The sequence below is a fragment of the Pleurodeles waltl genome, chromosome 6, assembly GCF_031143425.1.
Source record: "Pleurodeles waltl isolate 20211129_DDA chromosome 6, aPleWal1.hap1.20221129, whole genome shotgun sequence".
Classification (NCBI taxonomy): Eukaryota; Metazoa; Chordata; class Amphibia; order Caudata; family Salamandridae; genus Pleurodeles; species Pleurodeles waltl.
The window spans coordinates 163,413,218-163,440,419 of NC_090445.1; the positions used below are offsets into that span (position 1 = coordinate 163,413,218).

The window sequence follows — 27,202 nt, forward strand, 5'->3', positions numbered from 1 at the left end:
ACTAGGGGCCATATGTACGAACACATTTTCCCATAGACACAAAATGGGTAAAACCCTTTGCTACATCTTGCCCTAGGTCTTATGACCTTTAGAAAATGTTTGTGGATGGTTTGCATGTACAACACATTTACTGATTGCATCTCAAGCATGTGCCTCAAGACTACAAAATAGGTCACTCTGTAATTAAAACCTGAAGGAAAGCTTGTCGGCGTTTGCTGTTGAGTAAGTTAACCTCTAACGAGGAACCTGTCCAGGTCATCCCTCTGCTTATTTGTGTAGTAAGGCTCACAAGTGTGAAGACAGCTGCTGCCACATTTGGTAATAGAAGAGTTAAAGGTTTAGACGTGACCTCAGGCTCTTCTTTCAAATATGTGAGAAGCATAACTTCTTGACAAGATACGAAAAGGTACTGCAATGCCAAAAAGCTAGAGCCTGCAACAGGTCAGTCTGACCCATCACAAACTACAGGTTAGTTGAGGTAGTGTCTATTAACTGTCTCTTTGAGTATCCCCTCATCAGCAACAATCTCACTATAATTTAATCTTCATCAGTGACCTCTTTCGATGAATGTGGTCTTCACTTGTCCACAATAGAGTCAGAAAATCTGCAACCTTCCTTGTCAATGAGAAAAACATAGTCCGTGGAATCCTTCACGAACACCACTGTTTATTTTGCCTCATATGAACACTCAATACCCATGAAGAGGAATATTACCAGAATGCAAATCTGGAAGGCCTTGTCTGTTCCACATCTAGTGTCCCCTCCGCATACCCCTTACCTTAACATAGCTTAACATACTCTCTGCATCCTTTAAGTACGTTCTTACTGTTTTTTAAAATTGTGGTCCATTATTAATAAATTCTATCTTCTGTTTAACTAATTCCATAGCCTGCACCGGTGATTACAGTACACCTAGCGTTTAGTTTCATGAAGATTTGTTTGCTTCTCTGACCATCCAGGTAGCCCCCTCAACCAACGTCTGCAGTACCTCTTAAGGATCCCCTGCCCATGTCCCAGGCCATCACGTGGAAGATAAATGTTTGTACTCTGTAAACCCAGTTTAGCCACGGATATAATTATAGCCATAATAATGATGACTAGCAGGATTAAACTTCTATTGGCCAAAGTGCCTCCTGTTTGTTTTTCCAAATGATATTTAGAATTTTAATGTCCTATTGAAAAGGGCAATCAATATGTAAAGAAAATGCGTGTTTCTATGATTTTAAACAGAAGCCAGGCCAGTAATATGGTGATTACACCAGTCACAAAATATTTTGGAGGTCCGCTTGCAGTGAATTTCCTGCTTCTATGTTTGCTATTGGCAGAATGGGAATATAATAGATTTTCTTACTGCCGGTCAGGTCACACCCAAACCAAACTGTGTAAACCATTTACCCACACACTGTACTGCCTCTGCATGGAAACACGACATGCAAACAGTATGTACACCCTATGCATTTAGGAGGTATGATAAAGAAATGTGGAGCAACATTTCTCTATTCCTTGACCCCGTTCCTGAGGATAGATGGAGTGGCTCCATCATGGATGGATATCTTGAATAAAGGATATCTTTATCATGTAATACATTCATGGTTGCCATTTGCAAAGTGTAAGGGGCTACCCAGTAACCCTAGGACCTGGGTAACAAAAACAAAAAACACACAGATGGTCCTTAGTGGGGGGGAAGTATGAGCTTAGACTTCCACTTCAGTATTTACAATCAACTTACAGACGGTAAGATAATTTATAAAAAATTTATTTATTTATAACAAAGATAATCTTTAAGTGAACCCTCCAATCTGAGTCAAAATGGTATGTAATCAAAGGCGCTCCTAAAAATAGTATGGCACAGTGAAAGTGATAAAATGAGATAATGGTGTGCAGGTTCTATGTACAGTGTAGATCTAAACGAAAGACTGGTATAAACACACAAGTAAAACGGACCACACTCAAACATGAAAGTGATGATATCCTTTAGTTAAATTCTTTCCGGAACCAGCCCTGTGTATCAAATTGTTGACGTTTCGACCCATTTAACAATTTAAAAAAAGGTCAGCATCAGGACAGGTAATTTGTAGGATACGCCTATTTAGGTAAGCGGCCAACACTGTTGAAATATCTTAGTGAAAGTTTGTGGCTCTGGTAGCAGTGGCATGAACAAACATCCAATTTGCAGCAATTACTGGCACGTGCAGCTGAAGGGAAGACCCAAAGTTTCATTCCCTTGAAGGATATGTCTCAAGGCTCCTAGGGCGAGCTATCGGGAACTGTATTCCCCGAAAAGCCAGTCATCTTGAAACTTTAACCGCGCCTAAGGCCTCCCGCTTAAGATATGGCATGCTGGCCTCTCTTGGAAACAAAAACATTACTGGCTATTCCAATCCTCCCTAATCTGCCCCAATCCAGTACACCCCAATCTGCCCCACTCCAATCCAATCTCCCCCTTCCAATCAAAAAGCAATCTGTTCCACTCATTCAAAACAATATGTCCCACTCCAATCTGCCCGCTCCAACCTGTTCCACCTAAGTCCACTCCAATCTGCACCACTAAAATCTAAAACAATCTGTCCCACTCCAGTCCACCCGTATCTGATAGAGACTTCTAGCTGCAGCTTCCTTACTTTAGAATTCCCTGGCGTCCGCTTCGAATCCGGAGTTTTGTCTGAGCAGTACCCTACGCGCGCGCCGTCAGGCGGTGTCATTCGGATCCGTGTGCTTTGACCAGCTCCGCGTGCATAGTCGGCATCGTTGGAGCCGTCTGTGACGTCACGGTTGTCTATATAGACGCCGTCTCGGCGCGCGTACGTCAGTTCTTTTCCTTTCGCGCCGGTTAAGCGCAGTTTTGGAAAGAGCTACCCTGCTTCGACTGTTTGACGCTTTTTTGGCTGTTTGGAGTCATGTCTTCGAGAAAGACAGGATTCAAGCCGTGTGGTGCAAGCCATCGCACCATGTCGGTGACGGATCCGCACCGAGTTTCTTTGGTGCCTGGACAAGGACCACGATTCTACCTCGTGCACCGATTGTCGGGCCATGGCGCCGAAGGCCTTGAGGGAGAGATCCCTTAAGCTTCTTGCGGCCCAACATTCGTCTTTGGTCGGCGCGACTCCGCGGAGGTCACGGTCGCGCAGTAGGAGGAGGTCGTGGCACCGCTCCCGGAGCCCCAAGTCCTCTTCCTCGCATTCGAGGTCATCGGAAGGTAAGAGGCACAAGAAGAAGAAGTCCAAGCGGACTAGTCTTCGCCACGCCCGTCGACCGACGAGGCGTCTAGGGAACGTCGACGTTCCGAGCGCGGTTCTGCAGAGCCGTCGCCAGGGTCGACTCTGCGTCTTTCCCCCCTTTCCGGGGACCAGATGGACCCCCGCTCAAATAAAAGAATTCTACGAGGCCATGAGTCTCGTTTTTGAGCGGGCTGTACCCTCGGGTGGGTCTTCGGGGTCAGCAGGGGCCCCTTTGGATTAGACGCCGGCGGCTTCGGTCTCGGCGCCGTTGGGGACCTCAGGATCCGATACCGGATCTGGGCCGGCTCTGGTCTCACCGTCGGCCTCCTTCGGCGCCAGGTCAGACGTTGACGATTCTGCCACCGGCGCCCACCGGTGGCAGCCCCATCCTTATTCGAGATGATCCGGAGCCGGAGCGACGTCGTACGACTTCGACTTCGACGGGGCTGATTCGGCCCAGATCATTGTCTGAGCATTATTTGGAACAGCCAGACGCAGGAGAGGAATGGGAGGGGTCTGAGGACCCCTTTAGAATCAGGATTGCAGCAGGACTGCTATGAGGATCTAGGGGAGGCCAGTGGACTGGACACGTCTCCAGATACGGGTATGCTCTCTCCTCCTAATGTGGCTACGGAGGAGGGGGCTTCTTTTGCTATGGTGGTGTGTAGGGCAGCTGAGGTCTTGGACCTAGATTTGCCTACGTTGCCAGTCAGGACGAATATCCTGACAGAAGTGCTTCAGCCGGGAGTGTCAACATCTGAGCCGTTGTTGCCCTTCAATGAGGCTCTTACAGATGTCCTTCTGGGTACGTTGTCCAAACCCAGCACAGGGGCTCCTGTGAATAGGACGTCGGCCGCCGCCATAGACCCACTCCCAGCGACCCTAGTTTCCTGACAGCCCACTCCTGAGAGCTTGGTTGTCCAAGCCTCTACTTCCCGTGGTGCCTTCCCTTCCGCTCCCCCGGATAGGGAATCCAAGAGGCTGGATCAGCTTGGGAAGAAGATTTTTTTTCTTCCTCCAGCCTGGCATTGAGGTCTGTAAACACCTCTTGCCTATTGGGCCGTTATTCCCATACTTTATGGGATACGGTGGAGCAAGTGTTGCCCCAGGTCCCGGAGGGCGTAGGGGACACTCACCCAGGCTGTAAAGGATGGGAGAGATGCAGCCAAGTTTACAATCCGGTGTGGCTTGGACACGACCGACTCGCTGGGCAGAGCGCTTTCATCGTCAGTGGCCCTACGTCGCCACGCCTGGCTACGTTCTACTGGTTTTTCAGGGGATGTCCAGTCAAGCTTGATGGACATGCCCTTTGATGGCTCTCGCCTTTTTGGTGAAAAGGCAGACTCCGCGCTTGAGGTTCAAGGATTCTTGAGCCACGGCCAGATCCTTGGGCCTTTCAGCACCGGCAGACTGTCTTTCGCCCCTTCCGAGGCTTCGGGAGGGACGTGGTAACACACCAGCCACAGTTTAGCCACCGTCCTCAGGCTTCACAGCATCTCGGAAGAGGACGTGGTCGTGGTACCATCAGACCCAGAGGGTCTGGCCAGAGGTCGGCCGTCACACAGCACCCCCCTCCACTGCGCCCAAGCCCTCCTAGTGTGGTTCTGCAGGATCATGTCCGTCCAGTTGGAGGGAGGATTCGTTTTCATCTCCCTCACTGGCTTTCCATCGCCACAGACAAGTGGGTCCTGCAGATCATACGGGAGGGCTACTCCCTTCCCTTCCAGTCTTTCCTCCTTCTAACCCTCCGACAAAGGAATGTCTGATGGAGGACCAACTGGCTTTGCTCCGCGAGGAAGTTACAGCTCTCTTGGCAAAGGGAGCCATAGAAAGAGTCCCGATATCAGAAGTAGGCAGTGGTTGTTATTCCTGCTACTTTCTGATTCCCAAAAAGAACAAAGGCCTTCGCCCTATCTTGGATTTAAGGGACGTCAATCTCTTCCTCAAGAAGGAGAAATTCAAGATGCTCACTCTTGCTCAGGTTTTGTCTGCCCTAGACCAAGGAGACTGGATGGTAGCGTTGGATTTGCAGGATGCATATTTCCATATTCCTATCCTGCCAAGCCACAGGTGTTACCTGCGGTTCAAGGTGGGCCACGAGCACTTTCAGTTTACTGTGCTTCCTTTCGGTCTCACCAGTGCTCCTCTGGTGTTCACAAAGGTGATGGCGGTGGTGGCCACTCATTTGCGCAGGTCAGGGATTTCAGCTTCCCCTACTTGGATGATTGGCTGTTGAATGCTTCTACGCCCCAGGCTCTCGTCACCCACCTCCAGACGACGGCGGACCTCTTGCATTCGCTGGGGTTCACTATAAATCTGCCGAAGTCACACCTGACTCCCTCTCAGGAGCTCTCTTTCATCGGAGCTGTTCTGGACACAGTGCAGTATCGGGCTTATCCTCCCGATCAGCGGGTTCAGGATATTCAGGTTATGATTCCGATGTTTCGGCCTCTATCCTGGATCTCAGTGAGACAGACTCTGAGGCTGCTGGGACTCATTGCATCCTGTTGGTCAAGCATGCCAGATGGCGCATGAGGGCTCTGCAGTGGGACCTGAAGTTCCAATGGGCACAGCATCAGGGAAATCTTACCGACGTGGTTCAGATCTCGGAGAGGACTGCGAAAGATCTGCAGTGGTGGTTAGTGAACTGCGAGTGGGTCAAGGGCAGACCCCACTCCCTTCCCCAACCAGATCTAACGGAAGTGACAGATGCGTCACTTCTGTGATGGGGCGGCCATCTGGGGGAGGTGGAGATCAGAGGTCACTGGTCTCCGGCGGAATCCGGGCTCCACATCAACTTGCTGGAGCTTCGGGCGATCCGGCTAGCATTAAAAGCATTTCTTCCTGTTGTGAAAGGGAAGGTGGTGCAGGTGTTCACGGAAAACACTACCGCAATGTGGTACTGCAACAAGCAGGGCGGTGTGGGGTCGTGGACCCTTTGTCAAGAGGCTTTACGTCTCTGGACATGGCTGGAACAGCAGGGCATGACCCTGGTGGTTCAACACCTGGCAGGTTCTCTGAACGCCAGAGCAGACAAACTCAGCCAAAAATGCTTAGAGGATCATGAATGGTGTCTCCATCCGGAGGTGGCGCAAGGACTCTTTCAGCAGTGGGGAGAGCCTTGGTTAGATCTGTTCGCCACCGCAGAGAACACGCAATGTCAGCAGTTTTGCACGTTGGAGTTTCCAAGGGGGCTATCGCTAGGCGACGCTTTTCGTCGCGAGTGGAGTTCAGGCCTCCTGTACGCTTTTCCGCCTATACCACTTCTGCCCAGAGTTCTCAAGAAAATCAAGAACGACCGGGCCCAAGTAATCCTTGTGGCTCCAAATTGGGCACGGAGAGTTTGGTATCCAGAGCTTCTCAAAATGAGAATTGGTCCTCCAATCAGGCTGCCTCTTCGGGAGGATCTTCTGTCGCAGCAGCAGGGGAAGGTTCTCCACCCGAACCTGTCAACTCTGCGCCTTCATGCGTGGAGATTGAGCATAGACAGTTGATGGTTTATGACCTCCCTCCCGAGGTCTGTGATGTCATTCTGGCAGCCAGGCGTCCCTCTACTAAGTCGATCTACGCCTGCCGTTGGAAACTTTTTGTTTCATATTGTTCAGAGAGGTCTATTGATCCTCTTTCTTCTTCTCTGTCTAACATCCTTTTGTTTATTTTGTCTCTCGCCCAGCAGGGTTCCTCCTTGGGCACTCTCAAGGGCTATCTTGCAGCCTTATCAGCTTTTCTTCAGTTGCATGATCAACCATTTCTGTTTAAATCACCTATAGTACAGAGGTTTTTGAAAGGGCTTGTACATCTGTTCCCACCTGTGCCTTTCGTTATGCCTCAGTGGGATCTTAATTTGGTTCTTACCTTCCTTATGTGTGCTCCTTTCGAGCCCTTGCATAACTGTCCTCTCTGGCTGCTCACTATTAAAACAGCTTTTTTGGTGGCAATTACATCTGCCAGGAGAGCGAGTGAGCTGCAGGCTTTATCTTCAAAGCCACCTTATCTCATGATATATCCTGACAAGGTGGTGGTAAGAACTCGTGCCTCTTTCCTCCCCAAGGTGGTGACCCCTTTCCATCTGGGTCAAAATATCACCCTGCCCACCTTCTTTGCACCACCGCATCCCTCTAAGGAAGAGGAGCGTCTCCATTGACTGGACCCAAAAAGAGCATTATCGTTCTACCTTGACCGCACTAAAGAGTTCTGGGTGGACAACCAACTCTTTGTGGGGTATGTTGGTGCAAAGAAGGGTCGGGCAGTACAGAAATGATCCATTTCACGCTGGGTCGTTCTCTGTATAAAAATATGCTACGCTTTGGCGAAGAAGCAGCCTCCCGAGGGCTTGAGAGCTCATTCCAGGGAGGGAAAGCTGCTACCACTGCGTTAGCATGTGGCGTACCGGTGGTGGACATCTGTCAGGCTGCAACGTGGGCTTCTTTGCACACGTTTACAAAACACTACTGCCTGGATAGCCGAGTGAGAAGAGAGGGGCATTTTGCCCAGTGAGAAAAGAGAGAGTCCAGCCAGTTGACTTCCTAAGAATGCCGTATTTATAAGTTGGTTGTGAGAACTCTAAACCAGAAGGCCTGGACTCTACGCCTCCCAATAATCATAGTGCCAGATTAAATGTAGGTGAGTTCCCACTTCAAAAATTACTGAATAGTAAGCACAATGCTTGAATAGTTGTTTATTACATAAGAAAAAGAAATCAGTTCCATAAGTTTGTAGTCCAATTGATTTATCGCAGTCTTAGAACTGAAATTAAGTTCCAAAAAATAGCAATCCAATCAACTAGTGCCAGGGTTGAGAGAAAATCAAGTAGCCATATTCGATGGAGAAACAGCCAACACGTGTTTCGCCCCGTGGGCGGGTAGGCGGGGGATTTCTCAAGGCTGTAGAAAATATATATGGACAATATAAGTTACATGCCAAGCAAGGGTATTTCCAGATTGAAGGCATGCTGTCCATGCAAGTCATGCAGGGCATGTTGTGCTCCCTCTCAGTGAAGCCTATAACTATAAAGGTGTGGTTCATAGCAGAATCCCCAGTGAAAGCCAAGGGCTAAAATTGTAGAAAAGATATTAATTACGGTAGGGCCATAAATGAATATGAGAGAGTTCATTTTAATGCGCATTGGTGTTCAGAGAAACAAAAGAAAATAGAAAAGTGAAAAACGTGAGAAGATGGTTATAATCCTATCCTGGCGGTGGGTAAGAAAGTGCAAGCTGGCACTCGCGTGATGTTAATTCGTGCTCCAAAAAGATGTATGTGAGCAGATGCGATTAAAATCATCCTATGGAGAGTGTTAGTGTGACAAAAATAGTAGACATGGAAGGATTGGTAACATACCCAATGTAGAGCACAATGACAAACTTCTTACATCAATTGTCACTATCGTAAATAGGAATCTAAACATGAGAACAAGTTTTAAAAACTCTCTTATACAATCAGTATTTGCTGAAAAGCACAAAGAACAAAAGATACCCAGATATTTATGGTATCAAACTTGCCCCCTTTAAGAATCATGTCACAAATAATGTTAACCAGCAGTGTAAAATTAAATGTATAGTAGAAGAAGAATAAGAGAAAATCATGACGTGACAATTACATATGAGCGACATGCTCGTGACTCACTTGGCCATAAAAAACCTTTAAATCCCTTGTAACCATAACCCAGATTAATCAGACGGCCATAATGGATTATAAAAGCATTGAAGGAAAAATAGGGAGATATCGTCATATGACGGGTGAGTATGAGCGACATGCTCTTAGTTATAAAGACCCTATTTCATGTGAGATAATGCTCCCCGTCAAGCGAACTGGGAGCGTGTCTAAAAATAAATAGCTTGACTCAATACATAGATTAGAGATTCTCTGTTGCTATGTAATCTGTAAGTAAAGGGAAAATGTTTTTTACCTGTAGTTGCGGTAGACAAAGGAAAGACCTGCCAAACAATCTGGCGAAACAATCACCAACACGTCCTGCGTTAAATCGCTAAGACGCCGTCTGGCAAGGATGCCGTTATTAAACCAAATGCGTCCTTTCCCTTTTTTTCAATTGCTTCCCACACTACTGTCCTGTGGGACTTATCGTTAACCGCGGCCCTGATCTCTTTCAATATGGCCGCCGCTGTCTTACTGCACGCTGCACGTAGTGTCCCTCCTCTGTCTCGTTACATTCGAAACAGAGAAAGGACGCATTTGGTTTAATAACGGCATCCTTGCCAGACGGCGTCTTAGCGATTTAACGCAGGACGTGTTGGTGATTGTTTCGGCAGATTGTTTGGCAGGTCTTTCCTTTGTCTACCGCAACTACAGGTAAAAAACATTTTCCCTTTACTTACAGATTACATAGCAACAGAGAATCTCTAATCTATGTATTGAGTCAAGCTATTTATTTTTAGACACGCTCCCAGTTCGCTTGACGGGGAGCATTATCTCACATGAAATAGGGTCTTTATAACTAAGAGCATGTCGCTCATACTCACCCGTCATATGACGATATCTCCCTATTTTTCCTTCGATGCTTTTATAATCCATTATGGCTGTCTGATTAATCTGGGTTATGGTTACAAGGGATTTAAAGGTTTTTTATGGCCAAGTGAGTCACAAGCATGTCGCTCATATGTAATTGTCACGTCATGATTTTCTCTTATTCTACTATACATTTAATTTTACACTGCTGGTTAACATTATTTGTGACATGATTCTTAAAGGGGGCAAGTTTGATACCATAAATATCTGGGTATCTTTTGTTCTTTGTGCTTTTCAGCAAATACTGATTGTATAAGAGAGTTTTCAAAACTTGTTCTCACGTTTAGATTGCTATTTACGATAGTGACAATTGATGTAAGAAGTTTGTCATTGTGCTCTACATTGGGTATGTTACCAATCCTTCCATGTCTTCTATTTTTGTCACACTAACACTCTCCATAGGATGATTTTAATCGCATCTGCTCACATACATCTTTTTGGAGCACGAATTAACATCACGCGAGTGCCAGCTTGCACTTTCTTACCCACCGCCAGGATAGGATTATAACCATCTTCTCACGTTTTTCACTTTTCTATTTTCTTTTCTTTTGTTTCCCTGAACACCAATGAGCATTAAAATGAACTCTCTCATTTTCATTTATGGCCCTACCGTAATTAATATCTTTTCTACAATTTTAGCCCTTGGCTTTCACTGGGGATTCTGCTATGAACCACACCTTTATAGTTATAGGCTTCACTGAGAGGGAGCACAACATGCCCTGCATGACTTGCATGCACAGCATGCCTTCAATCTGGAAATACCCTTGCTTGGCATGTAACTTATATTGTCCATATATATTTTCTACAGCCTTGAGAAATCCCCCGCCTACCCGCCCACGGGGCGAAACATGTGTTGGCTGTTTCTCCATCGAATATGGCTACTTGATTTTCTCTCAACCCTGGCACTAGTTGATTGGATTGCTATTTTGCTGATTTTTGGAACTTAATTTCAGTTCTAAGACTGCGATAAATCAATTGGACTACAAACTTATGGAACTGATTTCTTTTTCTTATGTAATAAACAACTATTCAAGCATTGTGCTTACTATTCAGTAATTTTTGAAGTGGGAACTCACCTACATTTAATCGGGCATTTTGCCCATTCTGTCTTGCAGGACTTCCTAGTATTACATTTTTTTTTTTTTAAATAATAATCTCTTTCAGACCCACCGCCATGGATTATAGCTTGGGTATCTATTCTAAGGTAAGGAAGCTGCAGCTAGAAGTCTCTATCAGATGAACAAGTTACTTACATTCGGTAACGAGGTATCTGGTAGAGACTCTATCTAGCTGCAGATTCCTTACACCCGCCCAAGCCTCCCCGCTCTGGGGAAATTTTTTCTCATGTGGATATGTGTATGTATATATGTTTTTATGTGTACATATGTATATTTTAGATTTTGGCAACTTTTGCCTTTCTTATAGACATGAAAGTGTTTTTACTCCAAACAGTCAAAGAGGTTATATGCATATTGGTTGGTTCTTCCATGACTCTGCGCTTCTAGCAAGGGAAGTTGTGGAAAACGAGACGGCGTCTATATAGACAACTGTGACGCCATAGACGGCTCCAACGACGCACGCGGAGCTGGTCGAGGCACGCGGATCCGGACGCCGCCGCCCGACGGTGCGCGCGCAGGGTACTGCTCAGAAAAAACTCCGGATTCGAAGCTGACACCAGGGAATTCTAAGGTAAGGAATCTGCAGCTAGATAGTCTCTACCAGATACCTCGTTACCGAAGGTAAGTAACTTGTTCATCTGTACCACTCCAATTCAAAACCATCTGCCCCATCCACCCTGTCCCAGTCCAGTCCACCTCAATCTGCCCCAATCCAAAACAATCCGCCCCAGTCAAATTGAAACCAGTCTGCCCCGAATCCAAACCAGGCTACACCAATCCAAAACAGTCTGCCACACTCTAATCCAATCCACCACTCCTCAATCTAATCCACCACATTTGATCACAATTCACCCCACTCAAACCCACCACAATCCACCCCACTGTAATCCAATCTAGCCCAGTCCAGTCTACTGCACTCCAATCCAATCCAATCCACCTCACCCCACTTCAAACCAATCAACCCAATACAAAACAATCTGCCCTGCTCCAGTCTGCCCCACTCCATTTGGACCCGCTGCAGTCTGCCCCACTCCATTCGGCCCCGCTGCAGTCCAAGACAGCCGGCCCCGCTGCAGTCCAAGACAGCCGGCCCCGCTGCAGTCCAAGACAGCCGGCCCCGCTGCAGTCCAAGACAGCCTGCCCCGCTCCAACCTGCCCCACTTCAATCCAAAACAATCCGCCCCACTCCAGTCCAAAACACTCTGCTCCAGTCCAAAGCAGTCTGTCCCACTCCAATCCAAAATAATCTGCTCCTGTCCAAAATGCCCTACTCCAATCCAAAACAACCTTCCCTGCTCTAATCGACCCACTCCATCCCAATTCACCCATTCTAATCCACCACATTCACCCCCACTCTAGCCCAACCCACACCAATCCCTTTAAATCCAAATCCAGACCAATCCATTCTATCCAACTCCAGGCCACATCTTCCCCAATCCCATCCACCCACTCCAACCAGTATGCCCCACAACAATTCAAAACAATTTGCCTCACTCCAATTCACCCACGCAATCCAATCTACCTCACCCCAAACCAATCCACCCCACTCAACCCTACTCCAATTCACCCCACACCAGTCTACCCTAATCCAATCTATGCCACTTCAGTCCACCTCACCCCAGTCCACTCCAATCCATGATAATTCATCACACTCCAGTCTATTCCACTCCAGTCTAATCGACCCCACACCAATCCAACCGTCTTGAGTCTAATCCATCCAGCTCCAATCCACTGCACTCCGATCCGCACTGATATCCAACCCACCCCAATCCATTTTGTCCCATTCCAATCCATCCCATCCGGCTCTATTCCAATCCAGCTCACCATAATCCAAGCCATTCCAATCCAACCCACTCCAGTCCACCCCAAACCAATCCATCCATGCTAATTTAATCCACCCTACTCCAGTCCTTCTAAATCCACCCCACTCCAATCCTGTCCACCCAAAGTTCACCCACTCCAATTCACCCTGTTCCAAGCCAGTCCACCCCGTTCCCAGCCAACCCACCCCATTCCAGTCGAATCCACCCCACGCCAAGAAAACCACACCACTCCAGTCCAGTATAACCCACCTCACCCTCCATCTCAATCCAATACACTTCAAACAAATCCACCCCACCCAATCCACCTCAATCCAGTTCACCCCACTCAAACCAGTCCACCTCTTCACAATCCAGTCTACTCCTGTCCGTCGCACCCCACTACAATCCACTCAGTTCCACCTCACTCCAGTCCAATTCACCGCACTTTAATCCACCACATCCAATCCATCCCACTCCACCCAGTGTACTCAGATCCCCTTGACTTTGCCCAGTCCAATCCATCCCACTCCAGTTCAGTCCACCCACCTCTAGCCCACTCGCTCCAGTTCACAGCACTCCAGCCCAGCACAACACACTCCAATAGAATCCACCCTACTCAACTCCATTATACCCCACCCCACTCCTTTCCAGTCCTCCCCAGTGTAATCCAATCCACCTCAATCCAATCAGTCCCACCCCAATCTAGTCCACCTCACTCCAGTCCACTCCACCCCATTTCAATCCACCCCTCTCCTCTCTAATCCAATTTACTCCCATCCACTTGACTCTACCCCAATCCAACCCACTCCAGTTCAGTCCAATCCACCACACACCAGTGAATCCAATCTATCTACTCCAGTCTAATCCACCCAATTCCAATTCACCCCCTCCACCCCACTGTAATCCAGTCCACCCCACCACAATACAATCCACTCTACCCTAGTCATTTGACTCCAATTCAGTTCAACCACCCCATTTCGGTGTAATCTATCCCACTCCAATCCACCTCCATACCACTCAGATCCAATCCACCCACTTTATCCTACTCCAATCCAGTGCACCCCACGATCTTGATCCAGTCCCCACCCTATTTTACTCCATGACACTGCACTCTACGGCACTCTGCCACTGATCTGTACTCCCCTCTACTGAACTCTCCGTCACTATATTCCCTCACTCCACTCTGCAACACTGAACAGCAGCTACACTAGCGTACAACATGGCAAAAACACCTTGCCAAAGCCAATATCTCTTGTAGAAGACCTATTGGCTTTGCCAATGCTTGTTATAAAGCTGTTACCCATAGGCGTCCCCTACCCTAAGTACAACATGGATTTGAAACTTTTCAACAAATTATAGTTCATTAGTGAACAGCCAGTTTGAATTCTTTCCTGAAAATGATCAATGCTAGATGCCTTTCAGAGTAAGGGGACCGAGGTTCCAAGAGTTTAGTGGTTACATTTGTGAAGGACCTTCTTCATTGTTTAACCTTCCAAAGAATTTGATCTAAGGGGTGCTCCGGGTAGAGAGAGCTGAAGCCTTGACTGCAGAAAAGTCTATGCTATTTTGCATTAAATTTTATTTATATATATATATATATATATATATATATATATATATATATATATATATATATATATATACTTAAAAGCTACTCTTCTGTTGCTAGGCAACCAGTGAAGTTTCATTAGTCTGGAAGCCATCTGGATTAACAAAAGATGCTAAAGTACGAATTGAGAGATTCAAAAAGGATTACCCTAATCAGGTTTTGATGATATCTTGCCACTAATTAAAATTTTCTGGCTGTGCTCAGGCATCCAGTGCAAAACATTTCTCACTACCTTTTAAATGTGATCAAGAAATTCCCCCACAGTTGCATTAACTTGTCACTGGGTGGTGGGGTAGGGTGGTGTTGCAAAAGTGGTTCCTAATCAGCTTCTAAACTCAAATTGGGAACGGAGCACAGGAGAAAGGAAGGGGAGGTTGTAGAGATTAGATGGCCAAAGTTAAACTTCATTTAACAGTTTGTCCCCCAGGGTGGTTAATGCTGATTTATCAGCTCAGTTTAAATTAATTGTGTCACCAGTTAGGGCAGTGAGCAAACACTTCTCCACTCATCAAAGAGCCTCGTGATTATCTAGTTGCCATCAGCTTATGTGTGAAAAAGCGGCAAAACCAATTAAACAAATCAAGCTAGCAATGGGGGAAATGGACATTAAAGAAAACCAGATTTGTAGAAGTAGCTGGAAGGAACCCGTGTTCAAGAGGTTCTTGGATGAAGCCAGGGGAAGAATTTCAGCTGCTTGGCATGTAGCTGATGGAAGGGAGTGGGGTGTCCTCCTTAAATCAGGTCCACAGGTACCTATTAAACTATCAACCGAATTAGAAGAATAATGCTCCCGCAATCGAGAGAGTGCACAGCTTACATGGGTCTCAAACCTTCTGCAACTGTTCTAAAGGGAGCTGGAGATTTGCTTGGTGCCACCATTTCTGTCAACATGGCTAACGGGGAAATGGGACAGGCGAATCATCGCTGTTACATGACACAAGCGTCATTAGAGTATGTGCGTCCCACTCCAGTCCAGTCTAATCCTTCCTCTTAAAAGCTGTCTGCAAAGATCAGAGTTCTTAATAAGAACTTTAGAGTGCACCAAGATCACAGAATGAGCCTGCGCTAGAAGACATGGAGTTGGATAAGAGTTCTTTGGAATCTTTAAACCCACCAATGCTTATTGACGTCCGTTTGTTCCATAACAAAGACATTAATAACAGCTCCTATTTCAACATCATTACGCGCCTTGCATCTGTTGTGAATACAGAATAATAGCATCCTAGTTGTTCATTAGAAAGGTGAAGCTGAAGTAGGACACTTGGAAAGTAACTCGGGCTCTTCTGCAGTATGCTTCACCCAGCATACCAGGCCTTTTCCTTAAAAATAATTTTTTTTTTTTTTTTTTTTTTTTTTTTAAAGGTGTAAGGATGTATAGAAAATATATCCTCTATTTTAGCCTTTTGAACACCATAATTTTCCATTCCGAAATAAACCTGTCAGATTATTTGTTTGCTCCATTCTCCTCTACAGGGCGTGCTTTCAATTCTACAGCTCCTGTTTTAGCAACTTGGCGTCTAAGAGTGCCTTACTTTTGTCATAAACTACATTACATTTTGTATCTATTAAAAAACTTGGAGAACGTTCAGTTGAACACTGTAGACTTGGCTGACGGGCTATTTCTGCACGTTACTCAGCATGTCGGATTTTGTTCTCATATGGATGAACAAGATATTTAAGAATTTATAAAAGAAAGTGTCCTCTTTTTGGCTCACCAACCATAATTTCCACAAGAAAATCATAAGAGAAAGTGTTTTTCCCTCAAACATGGTTGAATAAATCTGAACAGAGAATCAGCATTTTACAGACCGTGAAATCACTGGAACTTGCCACAATTCATTCAATGATTGTGGCATCACCAGGAAATGATTCACATTGTTGCTAAATGTGGTATGACTCCTTCTAATGCTTCTTTTGGGATCACGTAACTGGACATCCACTACAGTGTATTTAAGGGAACAAATAAATTGTGGAGCTTTATTAGCAATAAGAAAAGAATGGGTATGCCTACTGTTAACATCAACCTAAAAATATTATGAAAAACACGTCATCCTGCAACAATTGGGTGAATTTATTTCCAACCTTTTAGGGTTTCATTTACAATGATGATTTCCTAGGGGCAATATTAGCCAAGAGTGAGGGCATTCCCAGTCACTTATTGATAGGGGTGGAGTAGAGCTCTCTGCTTCATCTGCCACAAGCCCACTTGACTCCACACAAATCAGTAGGTACCTGGGCATGCCCTCATTTTTAGTTAATATTGCTTCATTAGATTCTACTTGGAGCTGCAAATCCAATTCTACCAGCCGAAATCATTAATAAACTGAGTCATACATTTAGTGGTAGCCAAGACAAATGTACTGCATGTCATATTTGTAGCCCAATATATCAAAACCGATGCTTGATATTGTTTAATAATCCAGTTTTATCTTTGGTGTGCCATATATTAAATGAAACTAATCCATCTGATAGAGAATTCTAGTTGAAGATTCCTTACCTTTGAATTTCCCCAGGCATCAGACTGGATCCGGAGATTTTTCTTCGAGCAGTACCTCTGCGTGCCATCATGTGGCATCGATCGACTCCGCGGGCATCGTTGGTGTCATGTTCGCCGTGATGACGTTGCGTTCGTATATAGGCGCCACCCCTGCGCGCTGACATCAGTTCTTTTCTTTCTGCGCCAGCCTACGCGGTGATCCGGAGAGAGCTACCTCAGTCATTTTTTTATGAGTTCGTGGATGCATTGAGGGATGCCCGCAAGACCAAATTCAAGCCCTCTGAATCTGGTCACCGAACTGTCGGTGAGGGATCTGCACCTCGTGTGTCTGTGGTGCCTGGAGCGAGTTCACGACCTGAAGTCGTGCTCAGAGTATCGGGCCATGAACCCAAAAGCTTTGAGGGAGAGATCCCTAAAGCTCAATGGTGGCCTGACACTTGACTCCGCGGCGCTCACGGTCTCGTTCGAGAGGAAGGTCTCGAGACCGGCCGCGGAGTCTCCACCACTGCTCGTCCTCCAAGTCACCGGGACACTTGGGTCACAAAAAGAAGTCTTCGAAGAAAGACAAGCGTTCTTCAACTTCACCTCAGCGATTGGTCGATGCAACGCGGAAAGAGCATTGACGCTCTAGGCTTCCGTCATCGGAGCCTTCATCTGGGTCGGCTCTGCGTTTCCCAGACTTCCCGGGAGCCGGAGCCACCCCTGCCCAGCTTAAAGAATTTTATGAGGCAATGTGCCTCATTTTTAGGCGGTCCGTCCCACCTTCGGGGACAGGTGAGTCGGTGGGGTCCCCCTCGGGTTCGAAGTCGTCAGCTTCGGCCACAGCTCCGGAAGGTCCCTCGGGATCCAATCGCGGATCCGTCCCAATGCCGGTCGTGCCAGGGTGACCTTCCCCGGCATCGGGTCGGACGTCGCCACTCCTGACGTCGGTTGGGCCCACAATCGACATCGATACCATCCTCATACCCGATGACCCGGAGTCGGAACTACGTTGATTCCTTTCTCTATGGGCTCTCCTGGGCCCAGGGTTGATCCAGACCCTTATGCTTGTGCATATGGATACGGGGAGAGTATGGAGGGGATGCTGGACCCTTTAGAATACCAGCTTGACTCCCAAATGGTCTGGGTGCAGGATTTGGGTGAATCCAGTGGTCTAGACACCTCCCCTGACACTGGTATGCTTTCTTCTCCTACCGTGGCTCCGGAGGAGGGTGCTTCTTATTCCATGGTGGTGAGAAGGGCGGCTAAGGTCCTGGACCTTGAGCTACTTTTTGTGGAGGTTAGGCCTAATATCCTAACAGACGTGCTTCAGCCGGGGTCTTCCTCTTCCGAGCCCCTTCTTCCCTTTAATGAAGCGCTGACAGACATCCTTTTGGGTACTTGGTCCAGACCCAGCACAGGGGCTCCTGTGAATAGGACGATTGCCTGCCGCCAGCGCCGTCAGACCCGAAATGCCTCACCCAGCACCCCACGCCTGAGAGCTTTGTCATCCAGGCTTCTTCTTCATCTGGTGCATTCCCTGCCACACCCCCGGACAGGGAATCAAAAAGACTGAATAATTTGAGGAAGAAGTTGTTTTATTCCAACAGCCTAGCGCTGCGGTCTGTGAACACCGCATGCCTTTTGGGCCGCTATTCCCATACTCTCTGGGATACCGTCACGCAAGTGCTGCCTAGAGTTCCAGAGGAGGTCAGGGCTATCCTTTCCAAAGCCGTAACAGATGGGAGGGATGCTGTGAAGTTCATGATTCTTTGTGGACTGGATACAACCAACTCTCTGGGCAGATCGGTTGCATCGACGGTGGCATTGAGACGCCACGCCTGGCTGAGAACATCTGGCTTTTCAGGGGATGTCCAGCAATCTTTGATGGACATGCCCTTTGATGGCACACGTCTCTTCATAGACGAGCGAACTCGGCGCTCAAGCGATTTAAGGATTCCCGAGCCACGGCCTGGCCCCTTGGCCTCGCGTCCACTCCTAGACCCCAGCAGTCCGCCTTTCGCCCCTTTGGTGGCTACGGAAGGGGCACCCAACCACATCCTTTCCCCCCTGGCCATTGACCCACGCATGCTGTACAGCCCCTGCGCAGCCGCGGACATGGGATCCCACGCCCCCGGGGATCAGGGAGCCAGCGGGTCGCCCAGTCCACACCCGCCACCTCCTCAGCCTCCAAACATTCCTAGTCCGCGGGTACACCAGGAGCCAGTTGGAAGCAGAATTCGCCATCACCTTCCCCAATTGTAATCCATTACCTAGGACAGGTGGGTTCTCCAAATTGTTCGAAGTGGCTACTCCCTCCCCTTCGAGACACTTCCTCCAGCCATGCCACCTTCACACAATCAGATATCAGAGGATCAAATGGCGCTTCTCAGCGAGGAAGTCCAAGCCCTTTTGGCCAAAAGAGCTATATAGAGGGTTCCGTGGCCAGAAGTAGGTTGTGGTTGCTATTCTCGCTACTTTCTGGTGCCAAAAAAGGACAAAGGTCTTTGGTCTATATTAGATCTTCGGTCCCTCAATCTCTTCCTCAAAAAGGAGAAGTTCAAAATGTTGACATTGGCTCAAGTCCTATCTGCCCTGGCTGGAGACTGGATGGTAGCTTTTGACTTGCAAGACACATACTTCCACATTCCGGTCTTGCTGGCCCACAGACGTTACCTACGTTTCGTGGTAGGTCAAGAGCACTTTCAGTTTACCGTGCTTCCCTTTTGGCCTTACCAGTGCCCCTCGTGTGTTCACGAAAGAGATGGTAGTGGTGGCAGCTAATCTGCGCAGGTTAGGGGTCCCAGTCTTCCCCCTACATTGTCGATTGGCTGTTGAAAGCATTCCTTCCCTCCTCTCAAGAGGCAAGCAGTGCAGGTGTTCGCAGACAACACCACTGCCATGTGGTATTGCAACAAACAAGGCGGAGTGGGATTGTGGACCCTTTGTCAAGAGGCCCTTCGTCTCTGGACTTGGCTGGAACATCAGGGCATTTCCCTGGTGGTTCATTACCTGGCAGGCTCCTTGAATGCCAGAGCAGATTAACTCAGCCGACAATGCTTGGTTAATCACTAATGGCTTCACCATCTGGAGGTGGCACAAGGTCTCTTCCTGCAGTGGGGAGAACCTCAGTTAGACTTGTCGCCTCTGTAGAGAATGTGCAGTGTCATCTGTTTTGCACGTTGGAGTTTCCAAGGCGGCACTCGCTTGGCAACGCTTTTCATTATGAGTGGAATTCACGCCTCCTGTACGCCTTTCCACCCATACCACTTCTGCCCAGAGGTCTGAAGATCAGGCAAGACCGGGCCCAGGTAATACTGGTGGCTCCAGACTTGACACGAAGAGTCTGGTATCCTGAGCTGTTGACCATGGCCATAGCTCCTCCGATCAGACTGCCCCTTCAGGAGGATCTTCTGTCGGAGCAGCAGAGGACAGTCCTCCACCTGAACCTGTCAACTCTGCTGCTTCATGCATGGAGATTGAGCAGCGACAGTTGACGTCTTTTGACTTGCCACCCAAAGTCTGTGATGTTATCTTGGCAGCCAGGCGTCCCTCAACCAAAACTGTATACGCATGTCGTTGGAAGAAATTTCTGGCATGGTGCCTCAACAAATCTGTCAGTCCTCTATCTGCTCCTCTTCCTCAAGTTCTTCTCTTTATTCTTTCCCTTGCCCAGCAGGGTTCCACCTTGGGCACTCTTAAGGGATATCTTTCTGCTTTCTTAAGGTTACCAGATCAGCCTTCCTTATTTAAATCTCCTATAGTTGGGAGGTTTCTTAAAGGCCTCACACATCTCTTTCCTCTTATCCCATTTATCATGCCCCAATGGGATCTAAACCTGGTAGTAACATACCTTATGTGTACCCCGTTTGAGCCGCATCACAACTTTCCTTTAAGACTCTTAACTATCAGGACTGTCTTTTTAGTTGCCATTACTTCTGCCCGCAGAGAAAAGTGAGTTCCAGGCTCTGTCATCTAAGCCTCCTTTTCTGGCCATACATCCTGACAAAGTGGTGCTTAGCACGAGGGCTTCTTTTCTACCTAAGGTAGTGACACCCTTCAATGTTGGACAGTCCATCACCTTGCCTACCATTTATGCACCCCCACATCTCTCTCATGAAGAGTAGAGACTCCACCGTCTGGACCCAAAAAGGGCATTGGCGTTCTATCTTGATCGCACCAAAGACTTCAGGGTGGACGATCAACTCTTTGTGGGATATGTGGGTCCAAGGAAGGGGAAGGCGGTGCAGAAGAGTACCTTTTCACGATGGGTACTCTTATGCATCAAAATGTGCTACTCTGGCTAAAAATCAACCTCCCGAAGGTTTGCGAGCTCACTCTACCAGAGCTACTGCTGCTACCACAGCGCTAGCACAGGGCATTCCAGTCCTGGACATCTGTCAGGCAGCGAAGTGGGCATCTCTGCACACTTTTACCAAACACTACTGCCTAGACAATCAGGTCCTACAGGACGGCTACTTTGGCCGTTCGGTCCTACAGGACTTCTTGGTGTGATCTTGGTTCGCATCCCACCACCGGGGATGGTATTGCTCGGTTATCTATTCAAAGGTAAGGAATCTGCAACTAGAAATCTCTATCAGATGTACAAGTTACTTACCTTTTGGTAACGATATATCTGGTAGAAACCTATTCTATTTGCAGATTCCTTACCGACCCGCCCATCCTCCCCGCACTGCGAGCTGATTTCTAGGGACAGAAAATTCCCCTTAAGGGCCCTAGTTTTGGCACACCACTCTGTGTTCTTCATGGCTCCGCGCTACTGGTGTGGAAAGTCGTGAAAAGAAACTGACATCAGCGCACCGGGGTGGCGCCTATATACGACGCAACGTCCTCACGACGCTCGCAGAGTCGACCGATGCCACCTGACGGCGCACAGAGGTACTGCTCGAAGAAAAATCTCTGTATCCAGTCTGATACCTGGGGAAATTCAAAGGTAAGGAATCTGCAACTAGAATATGTTTCTACCAGATATATTGTTACCGAAGGTAAGTAACTTGTACATAAGCCCAGCCATGAAGAACCACATATGGTGAACTAGCCTCCTCCGATTTATCCAGCAAGTTTCTTGCTTCGTATACTGTCACATGAATACATATCTATTGCTGTCTTCTGGCCAAATGTCCAAATTAAGCAGTGTCCGGTTTTTCCAATACTGCAGCTACCAGACCTGGCCACAAAATCGTTTTTTGGACAAGCGAAAAACCTCCAATATCAACAGATCGTTGCTCCTACTGCAGACCATAAGTGTCATCACTGCTTTTTGTACAATCAGGCCCATTCTATTGCACATAATTTTCCAGAAATAAGATATTGGGTCACATTTTGAAAGTATCCAACTCGGCTACAGTTCGTGCAGTCATTCCACTGGTTGATGCTCACAGTCATCTTGTCTAGGTTTCCGTAAATGATCAGAAATGTCATGAAGCGTAGACACAGCAGTAGTAGTACTTGCTGGAGTGTTTATTCGGGGAGTACCAGCCTAATGCCACTCCCTAGAGGGTGGTCGAATAAGATGGGGCGCTTTTATAGTTTAATGTAGTAAAAAGTAGTGGTATGGGTGTGAAACTATGGATCCAAAAGAATTTGTGTCGAGATAGTTCCTGCGGTTCTAGAACCTATTTGGAACATGCAGAGATGAAGGGAGCGTCGTCTGTCTTTATGAGGAAAGGTGAAATTCTATCAAAATGATTGTATTATTAAAGATGGTGAGTGTATTTAGATCATTGTCTCTACAAGTCGATAAATGTTTCTGTGCCGTGAGAGAAACTGCAGAAAATTAGTATGAAGACGCTCACGTGATGAGGATGGAATGAACTTGTCAAGTTACCAGAATTATTATAAGACATTAGAAATGAGACTGATCACTTTTGTTTTCCTAGCTGTAGGTAGAGAAGACGGGTCAGTTAGACTAGATATGTGACTAGCAGCCAAGTTTCAGAGCGTACCTCTCCGTTAAGGTGAGAGCAGAAATCTTGAGTCAAATAACTAATTTTGGTGTGAATGTGAGGAAAATCTCAGATCAAGTCAGCGGACGTAGATGTATATTGAAGGTATTAATCGAGGCCTGGTTCGTGTATTCAAGAAGTATAACACGAAGCAGCAGCTGCTTTTAGCAAGGTGCAACACGCTTATGACCTTTCAGTGTCAAAAAAGGAAAAGGTATTCCTTCTTGGAACAATTACAGCGTAACATTTCGCCCAGAAATTGTTAGAACATCAAAAATATATTTTTGGATGACTGCTAGCAAAACCTAATAAATACATATAAATCCGGGATTCGGACCCTGATCGAAAACTAGTGGAAAGAGGAGCTTGATTTTGAACAGGCAGTAGACTATTACCATGTTTATTTTACTTGTGTTCAGATTTCTTAAGTTGTGCAGTTTACAGTGCCTGCCACTAGATGTCACCACTGCATCTTTTTCTGTGTCCAGGACAGTTTTGCAAATTCTTTCTACAATATGCCGGTAAGGAACAAAAGGTTTTGTCACTTTGCCAGCTCCAGGGACTGTCGTAATAATGATAAAACATTTAAATCCGCTGTGTAGGAGCTGTACCTAACATGACTGTGGAGAAAAGACGGTGGTATGCTCACTGGATCTTTATTTTCGTAAAGATGGTCATTCCCTGAACTAAACGCCCACAATAAAGTAATGACAACTTGTCTAATGAATAGGTGCAGCCCCTTTATTTAAGCTCATGATATATGCTGTGCATAGTATACGATTGGGCTCTAATAGTGATTGCCTCAGTTTTACACTTGGGGCACAACACAGGTTTCACGGAGATTGCCTTCAGCCTCGGGTTTATACCCCCCGAGTTCCCGCACTGTCTTTCTGTATGACCCGGGCGCACAGAGTGGTGCGAGGACGGGGATTACTGTGTACAGAAACTGTCTCCGAGACAGTGCTCAGTGAGTGTCCTCCATTGCATGCCGCAATACTTGGAACTGGTTGCCAACCCTGCAAGAGAACTCGTGCCAGCTCTAGTGCCAGGCCTATTTTACGCCACTTTGACCCGGGTGCATGCGTTTTGTTTTCAATTATTTCTTGAAATGTGAAAGGAGAGAGCAGCTGTGAGTGCAGTGAAATGCTTTGCCAGACGCGAAAGGTTGCAAGCAGGAGGCGGGAGAGCTGTGAATGAGCAGGCCGTTTTAAGTGGCCCTTGTGCCTGTCCCTCACAGGGACAGAGGCTTGCGAGCACCCGCATTCGCCCTGACTCCTGCCACTTCTCTTGCAGTTGTTTGAGAGGACGTGCCGCCAGTACGACAAGCTGAGAAAGCGTGAGGCCTTCTTGGAACAGTTCCGAAAAGAGGATATCTTCAAGGACAACTTCGATGAGCTGGACGACTCGCGAGAGGTGGTCCAGCAGCTTATCGACGAGTACCAGGCAGCCACCCAGGCCGAGTACATCTCCTGGGGCACGAAGGACAAGTGAGCAGCTGGGGCCGGCTTGCCAGGCGTTTACTACTCTCTGTGACAATCTGTCAGCTAAAGGCACTTCCCTCCAGTGGATGCGTCATTTATTTGAGTGGTTTGTTCATACCTGTTTAGGTTTGTATTAATAATAACACTATTTAATTGGCCGCTAAGGTCTCCGCATTGCACGACTTCTGTCCTGGCACTGGCCTTACTGGTTTGCAGATGCGAGGGACATTTGTGTTCACCAGGATCACATTAAATAATTGTTTCTTTATCATTCACTGTGTATAGTAAATGATCAGGCGTCTCAGTCAGGCCAGCCTGTCTAGCTGCTGTCGTATTAGGTCATTTTAAGGAAAGTATCTTTGAGTGAATATATTGTAAAGAAATAAAATCTTATTTTTGAAAGTGAAAAACATTCTTTTGACTCCTTTGATTCCTTGATTTCTTTACGCTCGTGGGAACGTGCATCTCCTGCTGCTGTGTACAGGCATGTGGTTGGGCTTGCTGTCTGAAAGTGTCACGTGGCTAATCAGATTGCTGTGAAAGTGACTCATACACCGGTTAGATGATGAAACTTGCAGCAAAAAAATGAAACCGTGCTTTGCATTGCAAATAGACCCGCTTTCTGCAATGATTCAAGGTGTTGTGTGCTATGAGAATATGCTAGTGTCCGGGCTGTGCAGCAGCTGGGCTTCGAGATCAGTTGCATAGGGACTTTAGGTTTCCTGGCATATAAAGAGAGCAATGTGCCCTGGCCTTCCGCTTTTTTTAAATGGATTGGTTGCTAAATTCATTATAATGCAGGGTTTTTTCATCTCTTAACTCAGTTTATTGCTAGTATATCCTTTTGAAAAACATCACAACTACCGCTAGATAAACACAAATTTAAAATGAAAGAACCACACTTTAAAAATACAAATGTGAAGTTGCCCAGAGGACCCCTCGACTATACACTTCTGAATCACTAGAGGAAAGCGAGCCTTTGACTTTGAAATTGCATCACTTCTGGCCACGAACTGACGACCTTCCCTTTCTTTTCAAACCATTACGAGAAAATGACGACCTTGTCTCTAGTGTAGAGAGACGAGCCTTTTCCATCTAGATCGACAGGCAGTGTTCGGCATTGAGGGACGTTAAGAATATGACAAGTATTTGAAACGAATCAGGAGAGACTTCAGACTGTCTGGTCATGAGATTAGACATTGGGTGCACAGTCTCCAGGTGAGAATAGGGGCCACAAGGAAATTTACTATGTTTGAGAAAATAGGCTGCACCTTCTCTCCAACATTTACCCCCACATCATGACCAGTAACTGATGGTCGGCTCCCTTTTCAAGAGGGCTTGGGAAAAAGACATATTAGAAAGGAAAAATAATTTTACGCCACACACTGGAGGCAAGGACGCCCCTCCATAAAGTACTCTACTACTATTCTATACTAGAAAGATTAGACCAAAAGTAGTGATTCCTGAGGGGAGCCTGGGGAGAAGGGCATGTCTTGGAGAGACTGGTTTCTGAAGGGAGGTTCTATCTAGATGCCATTGACCATGTCGCAAGGTCATGATTGTTGGAATGTCCTGAAGTTATCTTACTAGGATATCCCTGAAGCCACATAACCCCTATATACCGGAAAAGGTACAATTATTTTGCATCGGCTTTTTAGTGGCAAAGCAAGCCGGATGTGCTCCTACAGCACTCCTCTCGAGAGGATCTTGGCTGCAAAAAATACGGTAGATCCTGGGCATGGAGAAAAGTATTAGAAGAGCAGAGGGAAGGCAGCATGATATTTTGAAAGCATTGGGGTATTATTATAGACTAGTAGGCAAGAGACTGTCAAGAATGTTTTTTTGCTCCAGTCGACAAAAGGTGGCAACGCCATTTGATGGCACACAATCAGTCTGGTATTAGTGTCACTGGAGTGCAGGTGTGTTTGGTGTGGGATGGAGAGCGGGGTTAATGTCAAGGGAAGGAAATGTAACGTTGTTATCCTGTAAACGCTAAAAATAATTCTATTAAAACCTAAAATGCAAACTTTTAAAATAAAACAAAACATTAAAACCATGTCAAAAGTCTCACCAAGAAGTTAGTCAAAAGGTTGCGTTTTCTTCTTGCAACCCTTTACTTTGAACCTTTGATTGTGTGATAGAATTGCATGTATTGTCTTATTCTGTTCCAGAGAGTTTGAAGGCACCACAAACTGGAGGATGCGGAAACAACGAAAGTGTTTATTAAGTGCTGGAAGGTCATATTGATAAAAATACCAAAAGTTAGAATATCGAATATTTAGTGTCATTTTTGTTTTTGAGAAGTTTTCCCTTCAACATATGAACAGATTTCAAGTTCCAGTTCTTTGGATTGGTGTTCTAGACAAGACTACTCTTATTTGTTTTTATTATATTCCCTTTTTATCCTGTATCAGCAAAAATGAAAATTCGGTATTGTATCTTTTCTTGTTAACTACTGGTACCGCTCCATAATTTACTACATATATCATACCTCGTTGACTGGGCCCAGACTTATACTTAGTAACAGGACAGGGTCCAAGTCTGCTTTCTCATCGGTGACTGCGATACCAAGGTGAACGCTTGCCGGTAAACTCCAGGATAAAATTACCTTTGGTAGCAATCTTTCTTGTGGATACTCTACCTGCCGATTCTTCACCTGATGAATACTCCCAGGCCACACTGGTTCTTCAAACTTGAAATAGCCTATACGGTTTGGAGGTGGTGCCATGGCTCGGTCTTTACTCGGTCATTCATCCAGATGTGGTGATACAGATCACAACGTGGAGCACAGACATCAGGTCCGGTCCTTTTTTTCACCCACACCTTTAGAGAAGCAGGCATAGATGGCAGCTGAACAGTGCAGGATACCGGTTAGAAAATAATGTACCACATTACAACCTCATCTCAGAGCGCAGAAGGTGGAAGTGAACTGTGAGGTAGAGGATCATTCGTTATGGAAAATAACTTCTTCTGATGAGTACTTCTGCACATAGATTTCTCATCACAA

At 46.6% G+C, this 27,202-nt stretch overlaps 1 protein-coding gene across 1 annotated transcript in view; it reads left to right on the forward strand.

The window, feature by feature from the left end:
* Positions 1 to 24,607, forward strand: part of TUBG1 (tubulin gamma 1) — a 102,333-nt gene extending 77,726 nt beyond the window's left edge. The window contains exon 11 of the mRNA XM_069237715.1: positions 24,008 to 24,607. Within this exon, the coding sequence (XP_069093816.1) occupies positions 24,008 to 24,205 (198 nt within the window). The 3' untranslated portion in view covers positions 24,206 to 24,607. The remainder of the gene's footprint in view (positions 1 to 24,007) is intronic.
* The last annotated feature ends 2,595 nt before the right edge of the window (positions 24,608 to 27,202 follow it).